General features: G+C 42.6%; 2 protein-coding genes across 7 annotated transcripts in view; one reads left to right on the top strand and one right to left on the bottom strand.

The window, feature by feature from the left end:
- The window catches only part of RCBTB1 (RCC1 and BTB domain containing protein 1), a 48,989-nt gene extending 45,521 nt beyond the window's left edge, over positions 1 to 3,468 (top strand). For all 6 annotated transcript variants that reach the window (XM_066380911.1, XM_066380912.1, XM_066380914.1 and 3 more), the window contains exon 12: positions 1,254 to 3,468. In XM_066380911.1, coding sequence (XP_066237008.1) covers positions 1,254 to 1,394 — 141 coding nt within the window. In that variant the 3' untranslated portion in view covers positions 1,395 to 3,468. The remainder of the gene's footprint in view (positions 1 to 1,253) is intronic.
- A 2,624-nt stretch (positions 3,469 to 6,092) lies between these two features.
- SETDB2 (SET domain bifurcated histone lysine methyltransferase 2) overlaps positions 6,093 to 18,873 on the bottom strand; it is a 110,349-nt gene continuing 97,568 nt past the window's right edge. Inside the window, exons 15-21 of the mRNA XM_066380903.1 lie at positions 16,809 to 16,852; positions 16,560 to 16,619; positions 13,734 to 13,801; positions 12,644 to 12,716; positions 11,482 to 11,613; positions 9,268 to 9,339; positions 6,093 to 6,656 (exon numbers count right to left, since the gene is read on the bottom strand). Coding sequence (XP_066237000.1) covers positions 6,502 to 6,656; positions 9,268 to 9,339; positions 11,482 to 11,613; positions 12,644 to 12,716; positions 13,734 to 13,801; positions 16,560 to 16,619; positions 16,809 to 16,852 — 604 coding nt within the window. The 3' untranslated portion in view covers positions 6,093 to 6,501. The remainder of the gene's footprint in view (positions 6,657 to 9,267; positions 9,340 to 11,481; positions 11,614 to 12,643; positions 12,717 to 13,733; positions 13,802 to 16,559; positions 16,620 to 16,808; positions 16,853 to 18,873) is intronic.

The raw sequence follows: 18,873 nt of genomic DNA, 5'->3' as shown, positions 1-18,873 counted from the left end.
CAAGTGATAAAAGTCAAGCTATTTGTGATAAGAGCTTTTAGTAGGATTTGTTTTAATATACTTATTCTTTGTATATATTCCAGGTCTCTAATTGATTTAATAAATATATGTTCCAACACATGGAGGAGCAACCTACATTATAGTAGAGTTTTGATGGGGATGACAGTATGTATTATCTAGGCAGATTTTTTAATTGTTCGGTTTATCACTTGTATATGTTACTTTCCTGAATATTGGGAGTTGGTGACCTCCATTTGTCTGACTGAATAATCCAATCTCTGTGAATATTCTTTCTATATGAACTGTCTGAGAAATTGGTGTGGTGGAAGTTCTTGTGTATTAGCCTGAAGGTGTTTTTGTTTAAGTGAGCATGAAAGTGAATTTGAGGTCCTTGGAATTTTTTTTTAATGTGTCACTTCAGGTTGACTACACCTCTTCATCACTTTGCTATTTCTTACAGTCTTCTCTTCCTTAGACTAAATAACCCCCATCTTACTTCTTTTCTCTGACTTCTTGATTGCAGTAAAACATATGTTAGGAACTAAAGTTGTGTTCAGCTTTTTTTTTTTTTTGTATTTTTCTGAAGTGAGAAGCAGGGAGGCAGAGAGACAGACTCCTGCATATGCCCGACCAGGATCCACCCGGCATGCCCACCAGGGGGCGATGCTCTGCCGATCTGAGATGTTGCTCTGCTGCAACTGGAGCCATTCTAGCGCTTGAGGCAGAGGCCACAGAGCCATCCTCAGCACCTGGGCCAACATTGCTCCAATGAAGCCTTGGCTGCAGGAGGGGAAGACAGAGATAGAGAGAAAGGAGAGGGGAAGGGTGGAGAAGCAGATGGGCACTTCTCCTGTGTGCCCTGGCCGGAAATCGAACCCGGGACTTCCACACACCGGGCCAATTCTCTACCACTGAGCCAACAGGGCCGTGTTCAGCTTTTTAAAATAATGTCTTTAAATATGACTAAACTATGTGATAGACGTGAGGAAACTTCCTGTCATAGACTGTGTTTACATACGGGTGTTTTGGAGTCAGATGAGATAGGGGAACCATTGCTTTCACGGTGTTGTGAGTAAATAGTATGTGTTTTTTGACACCTACTGGTGGTCACTTGTTAGCCTAATTTGAAGTTTCTGGACTAAACTCTTTTTTCTGGGGGAGGGTGAGATACTTGGGGTGAGTGGTTTGGAGAGAAATAATTCAGTTAATAAAAAAGGCCTCTTCTTGTTTTTATTTTTGTCGTGTATGTCCAGGATTTAGAAGAATTCTGCTTTAAGTTTTGCATCAATCATTTGACAGAAGTTACACAGACTGCAGCATTTTGGCAAATGGATGGCCCTCTGCTAAAGGAATTCATTGCTAAAGCCAGTAAATGTGGAGCCTTTAAGAACTGACACCAAGGCTGCTGGGTTTTGTGTGAGTGCTTTGGGCACTGGTGATGTATGTCCTTTGTGCCCTCCTGGTGATGTAATTCTGCAGGTAAAAAACCATTAGGTTTATATCATATCTGAGACACATTTCTCTGTGTAGGAATATATGAAGGATGTGTATGGCTTTCCCTGAACCTACTTTAAACTCTTGTTTCAAGATGTATCTATTTGAAATGTGACAATAGGTTTGGCTGGAACATTGTAAGAAGGTGAAAGTTTAGCTGGTTTTTTGTTTATTATTAGAGGAATTTCTGAATGTGGAAAGGGGAAGTTTGTGGCAACTCTTCTGGCTCACATATCAACAAGACTTTGGACACTAGGAGTGGGGACAGTGTGTGAACCACCGTGAATTCAAGCTGCGGACACGGGCTTGTTGACGTGCTGCAGAGGCTGCTGGTTCAGCTGCCTTACTGGTGAAGGGACAGTTGAGATCTTCTGAGGCTTTTGTTTTTGTGATGGACTTTTTTGTAACTTCATGGTATATGAAAATAATATTGTTTAATATGAGTTAAATCTATTGAAATAATTTTATAAAGATAAATTTTTAGGTTAGCCAAGATTTCTCTTAAGCACATGAAGAATAGTGATATTTGTAACTGTCCATGAAAAGCTGACAATGAAAGAAACTTTGTTTGGACAAAGGTGAATATTTTATAAATTAGAATCTCAAAAAAAATACCCCAAAAAACCAACCCCAACTATTATTTAATGATGTTTTATTAAGATAAAATTTGAGAACTCAAGTGTAAATTGCCCCCACAGACACACCTTTTCTCCTATTGCCAATCGTAAGAGGAAAATACAACATACTCAATATACTCTTGCTTTCCTAAGCAGTGGCTGCTAAATCATCAGTCTGTACATCGGACTCAAAGATGTTCTTAAACCCAGCTCTCTCACAGGGCTTAGTGGAAGTTGTTTTATCTCTTATATAGGCCAAATCCATCACCAGTTTACCTGTCTCAAAGTTTTCCAGCTTTTATTTGATTTTCATCTCCTTTTGTGTTAGATCTAATATTTATCACAATTGAACCTTGTAAAATGGTAAAATTATGGGGGTTTTGGTTGTTTTGGGGGTCTGGTTATGAAGTGTGATTTGGAAGGTAAGAATATTAAACACTGAGTTTTATCATGTGTCAGTTGAGCTTGCTTTAAGAACAAAGCTTCGCTCAGTCCTCCACCTGCAGGCTCATTTCCATTTGTGGGGACTCTCTTCGTGAACTGTTTCCTGCTTAGAAAATCCTCCCATCTGAACTTGGAGCCTAAATACATTTTCAGAACCATATCAACGAGAGGGTGAAGAGATATGGCAGCTCCTATTTTTAGCAGAGTTTTTAAGTGTGGGTGGTGGCAGGCGAGAGAGGCCCAAAGGTCGGAATTCATTGGTAGGTAAAATATATACAGATCTACAAGACCCAGCCTCTTTTCTTGACCATGTTACAAGCGATTGAAACCAACCAATTAGGTTAGAATTAGTTTTGTACCATGATAGAATTTTTTTTACTAGGTTGATAACACATTACTTTATTAGGATGGGTAGTGTTTGTAACAATCCCTGTTCTGTAGGTTTCTGATCCAGACAAAACAAACTTAAGTATGTTTACTATTGCTCTACTTGAAGAAAACTTTTTAAAAAGCACAAATAGGTCCATTTCCATACATGGTTCATTCATTCAACAAATATTTACTGAGTTTCTAATATAGATGAAGAACCACTTCTCATATTACTAATTTGTATGAGTATGTATGTAGTGAAGAGAACAGGAATAAGTCCTTCAAATTACTTAAGTATCCTTTTTTTTTTCCAATACACTTATTTTTCTACTTGGTTTTGTTGTTAATCATAGAGATGAAAACTACTCTTCGAATTGCTTTCTTCATTTGATGTAATAATGAAAGCCAAAGTATTCATATTTCCTAAAATAGTCCTAAATGTACTCTCGAACTTCTTCCTGGAACAGTGTTTGATATTCTAATGTATAGGTGGTATTTATGAAATGTTTAGAATGACATACTAATAAATAATCTGTTAAAACGGGCGTGTACCGTCGTCGTTCCCCCGCTCCGCCCCTCAGAAGTCAGTCAAACACAGCCATAAAAAGGAGACTGACACGTGCTACAGCTTGGACAAGCCTTGAAGACATTGTGCGAAGTGAAGCCAGACAAAAGGACAAAAACTGTATGGTCCCACTTACATGAGGTTCCAGGAGTGGTCACATGCAGAGACAGAAAGTACAGCTGTGGTGGCCGACTGCAGACTGCAGTGGGAGGTTCATGTTTAATAGGTAGAGGGTTTTGGTTTTGCAAGATGCAGAGTGTTGTGGGTGGATGGTGGTGACAGTGGCAAAACAGTGTGAATTTACTTAATGCTATAGAACTGTCCACATAAACATGGTTAACATGGTAAACTTTATGTGTATTTTGCAACAACAAAATCAGTACTGAGCCCTGGCATGTATCAGGTTAAAAGCAGGTTATCATCATGAACATGTCAACTGGTTCTCAACTATACACACACACACACACACACACACACACACACACACACACACACACACACACACACACACACCTATAGAAATCCTTTTATTTCTGCTGAAAGATAGTACAATTGAACTGTCATAGCAGAAAAATATACCTGGATCCTTTGGGGTACTTGTAAATGAAGGGAGAGACATAGTCTGGTTCTCAAGGAATGTATAGATTATCAGGAAAGGTTTACAAGTTAACACAATAGGGTATTTGTAAACAGCTTTTCATGATAGCCAGAGAAAATCTAGTAGAGTTAAGATGAGAAGCCTACCTGAAGATGTTTATGCAGTGTGGTGGAAAGTGTGTCCTTTTAGCTCACTTCTAAAAACTAGTTATGTGGCACAAGCAGAGGCTTGCAGGTGGGGCTAATGAGCCTTCCGGAGCTTAACCTAAACTGGTTTGATTAAAATGGAGAAAAGGCCCTGGCTGGTTGGTTCAGTGATAGAGCGTCGGCCTGGCGTGCAAGAGTCCCGGGTTCGATTCCCGGCCAGGGCACACAGGAGAAGCGCCCATCTGCTTCTCCACCCCTCCCCCTCCTTCCTCTCTCTCTCTCTTCCCCTCCCGCAACCAGGGCTCCATTGGAGCAAAGTTGGCCTGGGCACTGGGGATGGCTCTATGGCCTCTGCCTCAGGCGCTAGAAGGGCTCTGCTCGCAACAGAGTGATGCCCCAGATGAGCAGAGCACCGCCCCCTGGTGGGCATGCCGGGTGGATCCCAGTTGGGCACATGCAGGAGTCTGTCTGACTGCCTCCCTGTTTCCAACTTCAGAAAAATACCAAAAATAAAATAAAATAAAATGGAGAAAAGCCAGGTCTGTTAGGTGGAAATGTTGGTGAGGGTAGGGTGTGTGTATGAGAGCAGTTATTTCCCATGTCAGGCTTCACATACATTTCTGTGCCCACATTTTGTATCATGAAGTAGGCAGGATTAGGCTCAGCTGAATTAAATTATTTGATTCAAGTTTTCTAGTAGTAAATAAAATAGCTAAAGTACAAAGCCAAACTTTTAACAGTTTACATGATATTTGCTTACTTTATGACTGGAACTCTAGCTGCAGTAAACCAGATTACTTCCTGTGAATGACAGATTACATCTGAAAGTAAAGTGCAGGGACACAGTTTTATTTATTTTTTTAATTTTATTTTTTGTATTTTTCTGTAGTTGGAAACGGCGAGGCAGTCAGACAGACCAGGATCCACCCGGCATGCCCACCAGGGGGCGTCGCTCTGTTGCAGCCAGAGCCATTCTAGCACCTGAGGCAGAGGCCATAGAGCCATCCTCAGCGCCAGGGCCAACTTTGCTCCAATGGAGCCTTGGCTGCGGGAGGGGAAGAGAGAGAGAGAGAGGAAGGAGAGGGGGAGGGGTGGAGAAGCAGATGGGCGCCTCTCCTGTGTGCCCTGGCCAGGAATCGAACCCGAGACTCCTGCACACCAGGCTGACGCTCTACCACTGAGCCAACCGGCCAGGGCCGTGGGGACACAGTTTTAAAATAAAGATGATGTCAAAACTATTACTGAGGTAAGCTTTGCTACAGGATTCAATATTGGGAAGAGGTTGAGTTCCAGTTACCTAGACCAGGGGAAATCTTTGTTCAGAGGGTCTGGATGAAGTCAGGGTTTTGTACATTTTTTAGTTCCCCAGGTGATTCTGATGTGCAAATCTGAAAATCACTAATCTAGATTTTTGTCCCTCACTAAGAATGACTTGGGCTAGGGGTGCCATTACAACAGGAATGGACATGTTCTTTTTCATCTATGTCACATTCTTGCAACAGATTGTTCTTGTTCAGAGTCCAGTTTTAAATTTCAATGTTTATTTTGAAGATGGTGTATGCCTGTGTGGTGACTGGCTGAAAAGGAATTTAAAAAGCAGACTTTGTAACAAGACAGGTACATTTTGTACAAGTGAAATACACCTTTCAAATTTAGTACATCGAAGATGCATTATGGGCTGGAAATAGTCTCAAAAAATAAGAAATTTATGTATGTATTCAACAAACATTTACTGAGCATGCTAGGTGCTGGGAATGTGAGGGTGAGCTAACACAGTAGTGCGTTCCTGCCCTTAGAGGGCTTGTGTTCTCTGAGTGATGGAAGATACAGTGGGCTACCCTGGTAGCAGTGTGAACAGGGCAGTTAAGACTTCACAACAGGATGTGAAAAGGCCCTGGGGCCAGGAGCACCTGGTGTGTTAATAGAATCAGCCTAGGTCACAAAGAGGGAGAGAGAGGGAGGGAATGTGTCAGCAGGAAGCCAGGGGGAAAGATTTTTTGTCCCGAGGGTGGGTGAGATGAGAGGCATGACCCAATTTACTCAAGTAGAACCTGAACCATTTTGTCAGAGCAGGGAGGTAGGAGTGATATAAAACGTAGCAAACTCCCAGTTAGGCTTGAATAGTTGTAAGAGCCAGTGAGGACTGAAGTTTGCAGACCAGTGACAACGGAGGCCCTGTCCTAGAGATGTGTGGCTTCCACAGGCCTGGTCTCCAGTTTCAGCCTGCTTGGAACTATGCCTTATTCCTGGCTTAGGAAATGGCGATTCTTAAGAAGATCGAGAGGATACTGAAGTACAACTTGGACTAGGGGCTCTATTTTCTTGACCAGAGGACAAGGTTTGTTTTAAGTCCTGAAGTAGCTCAATCTCTTTCTTCATCTGCTGCTGTGTTTCTTCACATTGATGGATTCTAGTCTGTAATCCTACAAGAAGGCATAAAATGATTTCATTATTCAATAGTTTTATCACCAGTGTATTATTCTAGCCCCTTTCATTTGCAAGAGCATTGTACATCCAAAGGAAAAGAATCTAGGGGCTTATAAGGAATGTCGCTGCTTCCTCTTCTAATTTAGGATAGAATTCTAGTATTTCATTACACATAGAGCTAGTCTGTAAATCTTTAAGATTTTGTATTATTTATAGCAGAAGAAGCCCCTTTGGGTATCTTGGAAAACTCAAAGCAGCGACTGTATACCTTCCTGCCCACTATATCCATGTGTTGAGATGATGATTGGAGAGTATTCTTTTTTTTTTTTTTTTCTTCATTTTTCTGAAGCTGGAAACAGGGAGAGACAGTCAGACAGACTCCTGCATGCGCCCAACCGGGATCCACCCAGCATGCCCACCAGAGGCGACGCTCTGCCCACCAGGGGGCGATGCTCTGCCCATCCTGGGCGTCGCCATGTTGCGACCAGAGCCACTCTAGCGCCTGAGGCAGAGGCCACAGAACTATCCCCAGCGCCCGGGCCATCCTTGCTCCAATGGAGCCTTGGCTGCGGGAGGGGAAGAGAGAGACAGAGAGGAAAGCGCGGCGGAGGGGTGGAGAAGAAAATGGGCGCTTCTCCTATGTGCCCTGGCCGGGAATCGAACCCGGGTCCTCCGCACGCTAGGCCGACGCTCTACCGCTGAGCCAACCGGCCAGGGCGAGAGTATTTAGAATATCAAGGGTAAGGGCAAATCTTTCATAAAAATGTATCCAATTTTTAATGGTACATAAAGCTCTTGATTTTATTTAGAAATTGGCTTTTAATGTGGAAACTTAGGAAGATTACTCAGTGGCAATGTCATTTTTTTAAAACCTCAAAACTGCCTGACCGGCAGTGGCACAATGGCTTGGGCGTCCGCCTGGTGCGACACCCTGAGGTCACCGGCTAGTGTGGGGTTGCCAGCTTGAGCACAGGGTCATCGGCTTAAGCATGGGATCATCAACATGGCCGCTGGCTAGGACCCCAAAAAGGTCACTGGCTGGAGCCCAAGGTTGCTGGCTTGAGCACCCAGGTCAAGGCATGTATGAGAAGCGATCAGTAAACAACTCAAGTGAAGCAACTACGAGTTGATGCTTCTCATCACTCTCCTCCCTCACTCTCTTCTTGTCTCTATCAAAAAACCCTCAAAACTGAAGAATTTTAATATATAATCTTAGAACCCCTGTGTACCTGTAGTTAACTTTCTGGAACATTAGAAAGGCTAAATGAAGCAAGAGTCTTATCAGTGGGAGTGTCAGAAGTTAGGCCTTGCAGGTTAGTTCTCATGAGAGAGTAAGTTGTGTCCCCTGGTGCCCACTCCAGCTCACCCTCCCAAACACATGACATGTTCCAAACATGTAACATTTATATGAAGAAAAGCACAGATGAATGTCCCCTACAAAATAAAGCTTTTGAGAAAAAGATTTTAAAGGCTACTTTAAAAAAATACACAGATATTCCTGTTAGAAGTATGCAGACATTCTCAAGACACTGTTAAGAGACACTATTTTTGGCAGATTTAAAAAATATTTTTTCTGGTTACAAATGTAATACAAAATTCAAATAGAAATGTGTAATAGGAAAAAAGTGAGAAAAGCTTGTGTATATTGAGACAGGGATATGAATTAATATATCTTCCAGAGGGAAAACCTATTGTCCTAATGCCATTTGCTGGACAGACAGATACATCATGGGAAAGGACAAGAGTGTAAGGCACTGTATTTGTGCAACTGGGGAAGCCATTTGCAAAAAATTCTGTAGGAATCTGGCCCCATCCCCGCCAGGAAGAGCAGCACACCTGCTCAGGTGTGTGTGGCAGCCTTGATGGAGCAGCAGGTCAGACTCACAGTAAGTGAAAGCAGTGTTTTGAAGGCATCTTAAACAATGGCAGAAGGACCTACTCAGTAAATGGTTGCTATTTTATAGAAAGGTTAAGTCTGCCCCTACCAGGTTTTCTTCTTTTTCAAAAAATTTTCAGTTATTGCTCATTTTTCTCTGATAAGCTTTCGAGTAGATCAGTCACAACCCCCATCCCCACTGGATGTGCGATTAATGTAGAGAGAACTGAAATACGGATACATCACAGCGAGTGGGAGGGAGACAAACGGTGGCTTATTTGTCATAGCCTGGCTGCCTGAGGGCAGAGGCCAAAGGCTGCTTCACTTGTTCCTGCCGATTCTCGAACAGGGCGCCAAATACTCTGCCATTTTGCAGTTTTTGTTTTGTCTACACCAGAGACCCCTGGTCTACACAAAATATTATGTGTATGTTAGAAAATGCGGAAAATACAACGGGGCACTAAAGACACTAAAGAAAACGGCGACACTATAATCTGGCCACCTACAGGGAAGTGCTGTCTCCGACTGGGTGCAGTTTTCTGTGTAGATGTGCACCTCTGTGTTTACACGTTTTTTCTTGTGTTTGTGCGACGATACTCCTTTGTAAGTGGGCTTTTTCATTTAATAAAACAATGTTCCCAATGAAATATGATTGTTATCACCTGAATAGTATATTATTTCAATAGATATAAGTATTTATAAACTTTGCCACTCAATTATAACTCATATACCTCCTTGAAAATTTACAAATGTGTCTTCAAACAGTTTACAGGCAAAAAGTGAAGTCCCAATCTCTTCATACTCTGGAGGGAGAAAAACATTTTCCGTTTTAGTTTCAATCATTTATATACGCACAAGATAAACCCCAAAAGGAAAAGTAAAGAGAACAGTTATGTACCACAGAACTGTGTTAGACTGCAGGAACAGCAGCCTCCCCTGGGAGCGTGTTAGAAATGCAGACTCTGCCTGGCTTGTGGTGGCACAGTGGGTAAGGCTTCGACCTGGAGTGCTGAGGTTGCCAGTTCGAAACCCTGGGCTTGCCCAGTCAAGGTACATACAAGCTGATGCTTCCTGCTCTCCTCCCCCTTTCTCTCTCCTCTAAAATCAATCAATAAATTTTAAAAAATGCAAATTCTTGGCACATCTACTGAATGAGGACCTCCAGGAGTGAGGCCCAGCTATCTGTGATGTAATAAGCCTTTCAGGTGACTGAGGGGCACGCTCAAGCTTGAGAAGTGCTTGGTCTAGAGCAGCGGTGGTCAACCTGGCCCCTGCCGCCCACTAGCGGGCCTTCCAGCTTTCAAGGTGGGCGGAAGCAGAGCAACCAAAGTATAAATAAAAAGATAGATTTAACTATATTAGGTGTTTTATAAAGATTTATTCTGCCAAACAGTGAAAATCTGACATAAAGTACTTGGTAAGTAATTATTATTATATGCTTTAACTTGCTGTAACTCTGCTTTATAAATTTAATAAAGTAAAGTTACTTCCCTACTTTATAAATCACTATTACTGTGGAACCGGTGGGTGGTTAGAAAATTTTACTACTAACAGAGATACAAAAGTGGGCGGTAGGTATAAAAAGGTTGACTACCCCTGGTCTAGACAAAAGAAGAAATTCAGTGAATGATCTTTTGGAAGTGTTTGCTCTTTCATTTTTTGGTTCTGTCCTAAAGAAAATAATCCGTTTCAAATAATCATTTATATTGTTGAGGAAAGTATAGACTGTCGAGCCTTTCCCCATAAAATAGCCATATTTATAATAAAGGTTTTAAGCACATAGGATATATGATCCAAAGGGTAAGTGGCTACATACATGCACGTATGAATGGAACTTAAACTTCCCAAAGAGCTCCTAACGAAAGGTCACATTTAACTAAGCCAAACATCAGTCAGAACAAGAAAATTACTTCTATACTTTAAACTTGAACAATACCAAAAAAGACACTTGGTTTATTAAGGAACAGAATTTGAGTTAAAACTAATAATGCTATTCTCAGATCTTTTAAACAAGTGTACTGAGCTGTGTGTGGGGGGGGGGGGGCTGGACATTTGACTGGATCTGGGTCTGGAGTGCCCATTCCTTGCTGGTTGCTCAGCTATGCACCTCTGGAAAACCCATGAAAACCTTCAAGGCATTAAGGTACTTCTTATTTTATTTTTAAAATTTTATTTATTATCTTATTCAGTGAGAGGAGGGGAGGCACAGAGATAAACTCCCACATATGCCCTGACCATAATCCACCCAACAAGCCCACAAGGTGCTGTTGCTCTGCCCATCTGGGGCATTGCTCTGTTGCTTAGCAACTGAGCTCTTCTTAGCCCCTGAGGCCATGTGCTAAGATGCTCTACCACTGAACCAACAGGCCAGGGCACTCTTTATGAAATTAATGGGTTTGTGAGTTACATCCTGTTGATTTATAAAAAACGAGAGATCTGGAACAATGGATTTTATTAAAGAATGAGATGAAGGGGCCCTGGCCGGTTGGCTTAGTGGTAGAGCGTTGGCCCAGCATGTGGAAGTCCTGGGTTTGATTCCCGGTCAGGGCACACAGGAGAAGCACCCGTCTGCTTCTCCACTCCTCCCCCTCTCCTTCCTCTCTCTTTTCCCCTCCTGCAGCCAAGGCTCCATTGGAGCAAAGTTGGCCCAGGCGCTGAGGATGGCTCCATGGCTTCCACCTCAGGCACTAGAATGGCTCCAGCCACAACAGAGCAACACCCCAGATGGACAGAGCATCACCCCCTGGTGGGCATGCTGGGTGGATCCCGGATGGGTGCCTGTGGGAGTCTGACTGCTTCCCTGCTTCTCACTTCAGAAAAATACAAACAAACAAAAAGAATGAGATGAAGGAAAATAATATCTTGGAAAATATGTATGTTTTTGGTTTTATTTTATACGTAGGTCTGTGAGAAGTCTTTATGTAGGAATTTTGCTGTTTTAGTACCTGATTCTGAAGTCATCTCATTCCTGAGTTTTTTCTGAATCAAATGAAGTTTGTCTAATATTCCTTCAAATAAATCATCAAGAAGTCCTGCATCCTTACATTTCTTAAGAAAAGGAACTTTCCCAGCTGCATCTAAGAATAAGAAAAACATTTTAGAAGTAAACAGTCTCAGGGGAGCTATCGCAGATCACGTGGCCACCGTGGACCCTGCCTCGTGGTAGATGACGTCATTGGTTAAGAGAGGACATACAGTACCGTTAGCTTTCCTATTAATTATAATTTCATCAGACCTAAGTTTTTCTAGCTGAAACAATGAATGAAATTTTATGAAAACGTGAAAAACTCCATTTAAAATAATATGAATCCAGAAAATTTTCTAAAATTTAGTTTTAAATTGTTGCAGTGAGAGTCTGTCATTTTTTTCTGTCACAGTTACTGTGTGTTGCTATGGAAGGTTTTTCTGCTTAAAGAACAGAAAGCTACACTTACTGGCACCAGCTACCTGGGGTGTGGGAATCCCAGTGTGAGGGGTGGCACATCAATGTATTCTGAGCTCAGGCCACCCTGGCTTCTCCATCAAAAAGTATATTCTTTTTTGCCTGACTTGTGGTGGTACAGTGGATAAAACATCATCCCAGAATGTGGAGGCCTCTGGTTCAAGGCCTGAGGTTTCCAGCTCTGAGTACAGACTCATCAGCATGAGGGTTGCTGGCCTGAGCAGGGGACTGTCCGCACAATCACAAAACTCACCGGCTTGAGCCAAAAAGAAGTGTCTCTGGTGTGAAAAGCCCTAGGTGTGGCTTGAACAAGGGCACACTGGCATGGCCCAGGTCAAAGAACATATGAGAAGCAATCAATGGATGACTCAAGTGAAAATAAGTACAAGTTGATGTTTCTCACCCTCTCTCTCCCTTCCTGTCTCTTTTTCTCCCTTCCCCCAAAATATATTCTCTCTTAATACTGAAGAGTGATGGACCATCCCAACCTAACTTATTTTGATCTGCTGGGGTTATAATAAAGTGCATAGTTAAGACAAAAATTTTTACTCTTTGTAACTAGTTATTACAGGTCTAGAAGAATCAAGTGGGACAGCAGCTCTGAAATACACGAGTCATCCTTTTTGTAAGTACTGTACGTCAGATTTGTTCCAGACAAAGCTTACAGAAACTCGTGCACCTGTCATCCTCTTCATGCATTTGTTTCATGCACCTATTTGATGTCATTGGCTCAGATTGCTAGAAGGAGAAAAAAACCAAGATTACTTTACACTGATTTTACTGTTGGCATTTAATATTGCATAAAATCAAAACCAATCTTCTGTTGTGTCTGATTTAATGATATGCATATGGTGAAAATCATGGCCCACATTCACCTGTAGATGTAAACATCAAATGTTTTTTTGTTTCATATAACAAAACATCAAGAGTTGTGACAAGCACCTTTTGTATAAACAGAAGGTGAAGGTTGCTAGTTCATATTAATTTACCTTATTTGAGCTGATGTGTAAAAAACTGTTTGAAATGCCCCAAATATTTTCATATGCTTTTCACATAGGAGAAATCCAGAAAATTTTAAGTTACAAAGTAGGTCGCAGACTGAAGCATGGCTCATGCAGCTGGGAAGTTCTTGGCTAGGTAAGGTGCTCAGCCACCTCTGCCCATGTTAAGACCATAGCACCCTGAGGCTCAGATTCTTCTTACTAATTTGGTACCAGGGGATGTGTAATGGGCGCTGTGGGACTGTCACCTCCCGAATCATGAGCTTAGATACCCAAAACACATCTCACTTCTCTTTAATGTTCATTTCTCTGAGGTGCTATCATCATTTCTCCTGAAGTTCAGCATGGTTAAAAGGAGGGCTTTGTGCCTGACCAGGCGGTGGAGCAGTGGATAAAGCGTCGGACTGGGATGCCAAGGACCCAGGTTCGAGACCCTGAGCTCTCCAGCTTGAGCGCGGGCTCATCTGGTTTGAGCAAAGATCACCAGCTTGAGCCCAAGGTCACTGGCTCCAGCAAGGGGTTACTCGGTCTGCTGTGGCCCCACGGTCAAGGCACATATGAGAAAGCAATCAATGAACAACTAAGGTGTCACAATGCGCAATGAAAAACTAATGATTGATGCTTCTCATCTCTCCATTCCTGCCTGTCTATCCCCCCCCCCTCTCTCTATCGCTGTAAAAAAATAAAAAATAAAAAAAAAAGGAGGGCTTTGTAAAAAGAAACTTAAAGGTATAATGAAGTTTAGTCAGAGTACCTGTCCAGGAATGTTTGCTCGAGGACCTTTCTTCCTTCCTCTTTTTCTTTTCATTCCTGAAAAATAGGCTGAAAATAAAAATCATGTAGAAACCAGAATCCATAAATGAAAAGACTGATGCTTGACTGCATAAAATAATAAAATTCTTACATGCCAGAAGTTTAATTACAAAGTCAAAAGATATAGCAAAACTTAAACTGAATGTTTGTAACACAGATGATAAAAGACCAATTTAAAAATATAAAAAGATCTCATAAATCAATACAGAAAAGACATTTGAGTAGTAAAATGGGCAAATGGGGAACCCTCTGGAGAGAAGGTTCATTAAATAGAAAAACAGATTGCTTGACCTACAGTGGTGTCAACTTGGAACGCTGAGGTCACCAGTTCCAAACCCTGGTTGCCTGGTCAAGGCGCATGAGAAGCAACTACTATGAGCTGATGCTTCCTGTTCCTCCTCCCTTTCTCTCTCTCTGCCCTCTCTAAAATCATAATTAAAATCTTAAGGAAAAAAACCCAGGAAAATACATATAACTGATCAAAAGATAGGGTGTGATCAATTTCACTCCTAAGTAAAGATATGCAAAGTAAAACAGAGGCCAAGCTTTCCCCTATCACATGGACAAAGATGAAGGTGCAAGGATTTGGGTAACTGGTGCAGCCTCTTTGGAAGATAATTAGCCAATAGTCATCCAAAATTTCATTATTTATACTCTTTGATCTAGCAATCTACTTATAGGAAGTTTTCTTAATAGTTTATTGTATAAAGGCACAAAGGTCAATGGAGAAAAATGCTAACTACAGTTTTTGGTTTTTTTGACAGAGAGTGAGAGAGACAGAGGGACAGACAGGAAGGGAGAGAGATGAGAAGCATCAAATTTTTGTTGCAGCACCTTAGTTGTTCATTGACTGTGTTCTCATATGTGCCTTGACCGGGGGTCTACAGTGAGTGTCCCTTGCTCAAGCCAGTGACCCTTGGGCTCAAGCCAACAACCATTGGGCCATGTCTATGATCCCACGTGCAAGCCAGCGACCTCGAGGTTTTGAACCTGGGTCCTCAGCATCCTAGTTGACACTCTACTCACTGTGCCACCGCCTGGTCAGGCCTAACTACAGTTTAAATTGTGATAAAAACAAAACAAAACTGGGAATAACCTAAATGTGCACCATGCAGAGACTAGTTCAGTCAGTATGTGACTTAATATTCACAATGGGACCCCATGCAGCCTTTTCTTTTAAATATTTTTTTTATTCATTTTAGAGAGAGAGACAGACAGACAGACAGAAAGGAGGAGCAGGAAGCATCAACTCCTATATGTGCCTTGACCAGGCAAGTCCAGGGTTTCGAACTGGCGACCTCAGTATTTCCAGGTTGACGCTTTACCCACTGCGCCACCACAGGTCAGACCCACGCAGCCTTTTCAAAGTGAGCAAATGCACTTGTGCTGATACAGCAGGCTCTCTAGGCTGTGTTGAGGGAAGAGAGCAAGTAAGCAGTAGGTGTATTTGTGTACACAGAAAATTTGGGGGAGAATTCAAAAGAAACAATCTTCTGGAAAAAGGATTCACCAGTGTTATAATCTGCTTTTTAAAACTAACACTGTTGTTATCTTTCCTGTCAGTAAACACTGATTGACAACATTGCTTTTCATAGTATTTCCTAATAAGTTAAAAGGGAAATGTTCACAGCCAAAAAGAAAAAGAGAATTTTGATTGGAACGGCGTTTAGTTCTTAATAGCTTATTTTATGCACACCCAGTTATTCTAGGAAGTGTAACTGTATCTCCAGTCCGCCCTCATTAGGACCCAACTTGGGCCCAATTCTTACTATGGATAAGGCTACCAAATTCCTACAAATAACACATATTTTGAAAGAATATAAATTTAGGATTTCTTATTACCATCCAAAACATCAACCCATTATCCAAAAAAAAAAAAAAGTAATGACTGAAAAATGACAGTAATGATATTGTTCGAAAAGTGCTGTTTCCAACTGCAAAATGCAGCTGGAATGACACACAGCTGAGCCTTTCGAGAGAGGCCCTGATCCAGTGCACAGGAGCAGTCCAGACTGAATGCGAAGAAGACACTGCTGTTCCAGCGGAATGTGGAAACCCGTCAGGAACGAATGAGCGCCCCCCCCCCCCCCCCCCCCCCCCCGTTCCGGTTAGCCTTGGCCCAACTGCAGAACTGAATTGCTAACCATTATTAGAACTGAAATGCTAATCGGGTTAACTGAGGACAGTTTCAGTTAGGGACCGCGCAGCACTTGATCAATTTTGTCTACTAAAAATTCTCCCCTTCTCTCTCTCTCTCTCTCTCTCTCTCTCTCTCCTCTCTAAAATCAATAATTAGGCCCTGGCCAGTTGGCTCAGCGGTAGAGCGTCGGCCTAGTGTGCGTAGGACCCGGGTTCGATTCCTGGCCAGGGCACACAGGAGAAGCGCCCATTTGCTTCTCCACCCCTCCGCCGCGCTTTCCTCTCTGTCTCTCTCTTCCCCTCTCGCAGCCAAGGCTCCATTGGAGCAAAGATGGCCCGGGCACTGGGGATGGCTCTGTGGCCTCTGCCTCAGGCGCTAGAGTGGCTCTGGTCGCAACATGGCGACGCCCAGGATGGGCAGAGCATCGCCCCCTGGTGGGCAGAGCGTCGCCCCTGGTGGGCGTGCGGGGTGGATCCCGGTCGGGCGCATGCGGGAGTCTGTCTGACTGTCTCTCCCTGTTTCCAGCTTCAGAAAAATGGGAAAAAAAATAAAATAAAAAAAATAAAATAAAATCAATAATTAAAATCTTTAGAGGAGAAGCAGTCACAAAAAAACAAAGCTTCTTACCTTGTTCTGGAGTAGTCTTCACTTTGTAGTGAAGATGGTGGAAATCAAACGAAGTATTTACTGACAGGAGTAGTTCACAAAAAAGAAAGTATATTACACGCTGCTCAAAGAAACTAACAATTTCTTATATAAAATTTTAACTTAGAAATTTGTATTTTAATTAAGTGAGGCTAGTAAATCAGGCTTTTCCATTTCTACCTTAACATTTACCTTTCTTTAAACCCACAATACTAAATTTTAGAGGCTTACCACGTTGAGCTTCTCCTGATGGGGCATGTTGTTGGCAAAACACTCTGAAAATATGAAATTTCCAAGAATTGTTAAATACAGAATACAGGCATAAGCCTATATTCCTGTTATTTAAAAAGGAATTAAGTTATTTTTCATGGTGATATTGTCCTACATATTTGTTAAAGAGAAATGCTGTTGGAGACCTCTGGTCAAGATGGCAGTATAGGTAAATGCCCACTCCCATGACCACATCAAATACATGGAACCACCACCCTTCAGAACACCTGAAGTCTAGCTGAAGAGAACTCCTATAAGTAAGGACATAAAGAAGAAGCCATGTTGAGACTGGAAGGAGGGGCAGAGGCATGAAATGTGCTGGTCCCACATCCACATGTGCTGTTAAGAACTGGGTGGGCTATCTCAGCTCTGGAGTGATGTCACCTCTGAGGAGTGAGGAGTTGGGCTCCCGAGCCCAGAGCACCAGCGCCAGGAAAAGGAGATCCTACAACATTTGCCTGTGGAAATCAGCAGGGACTCAGTCTGGGTGAGACAGAGGGCTGCTATAGACCCAGGCATCCTCTTAAAGGGCCCATGCAGACTCACTCAGAAATAACTCACCCAAAGCTTCAGCAACGGGAAAGCAGCTCAAAAAGTGCTAGGGACATATGGGAAGGAATTGAATAGTCTGGCTTTAAGACAAGACCTGGAGGGGCAGCTCTCTCAGGACAAAAGTGCCAGTAGCCACCACGGTTTCTTTGTTGACCCCCTGCCACATATAGCCTGAAGGCACTGGTGAGCACAGAATCTGAGACTCCATTAACCTGGCTTATAGTTCGCCCTGCCCTGGTGATTCCCTGAGACTCAACCCACCTAAATCCCACACCCATCCAAACCTATTACAGAGGCTAATCCACAAGTCTCTGGCCTAGGCCTGGGCAGTAGACTTTCCTAAAATTTCTCAAAGGTCCTCCCCTCTTCCCCCAATAGTGGCTGACCTCAGCTTTCCCTGTGCCTCTTGCTAAGCAGCCCCAAGCCTGGTGCTAGTGGCAGCTGGCTTTGGTTCACAGCATATCTACTACCAGGTGCCTCCACACACAGCACAGGCAGCTACTAAATGCATATCACTTCATAGCTCCTACCAGGTAGCATTGGGCTGAATGCAGGCAGCAGCTGACTGTGGTCAGCACTGAAATCCTACCTAAGAGGCCCTGGAACCAACACACCTGGTGGCTGGCTTCGGACCACACTAGAGCACCATCTTTCTACAGCCACAAATGACACACCCAAATAGTGGACTCAGCAGATACCAGAGCACCACTAAAGCAAATCCTGCTTTGTGGCATCAACACACACACAATAGCTCCCCTAATGTAGTCATGGGAAGTCCTCACAGCCAGCCAGCCTGAGGAGGGCTAATTCCACCTACAGATGTGCCAACAGCAATCAAGGCTCAACTAAAGCAGGCGGGCACATAAAACCCACATGAGGACCACCCCTGGAGCACCCAGCTCGGGTAAGAGGAAGACTGTGCCACTGGACTCCACAGGACACTTAATACATATGGGCCCCTCTGCCAAAAGTGGGAGAAGTAGCAAATCTACCTAATACATAGAAACAAACACAGGGAGGCAGTCAAATGAGGAGACAAAGAAACATGTCCAAAATAAATGAACTGGGCAAAATTTTTAAAAAGAACTAAATAAAAAGAAGGTAAGCAATCTACCAGATGCAGGGTTCAAAGCACTGGTTATAGGATGCTCAGTGAACTTAGGAGAAGAATAGATGGTATCAGTGAGAACTTCAACAGATAGGAAACATTTAAAAAAGGAAACAGAACCAGTCAGACAAGAATACAGTAATTGAAATGAAGATTACATTAGATAGAATCAACATCTGATTAGATGAAGCAGAAGATTGAATCTGTGCTATGGAGGACAAGGTAGCAAAACAGAAAAAAGAAAAAAGAATTTTTAAAAAATGAGGATACTTTAAGGGACTTCTGGGACAACATAAAATGTAACAACATTCACATCACAAGGGTACCAGAAAGAGAAGAGAGGAAGCAATGGATTGAGAACCTAAA

The sequence above is a fragment of the Saccopteryx leptura genome, chromosome 4, assembly GCF_036850995.1.
Source record: "Saccopteryx leptura isolate mSacLep1 chromosome 4, mSacLep1_pri_phased_curated, whole genome shotgun sequence".
NCBI classification, from domain to species: Eukaryota; Metazoa; Chordata; class Mammalia; order Chiroptera; family Emballonuridae; genus Saccopteryx; species Saccopteryx leptura.
Note: the sequence above shows the minus strand (reverse complement) of the source record. Positions and strands in the feature narration are given on the sequence as shown.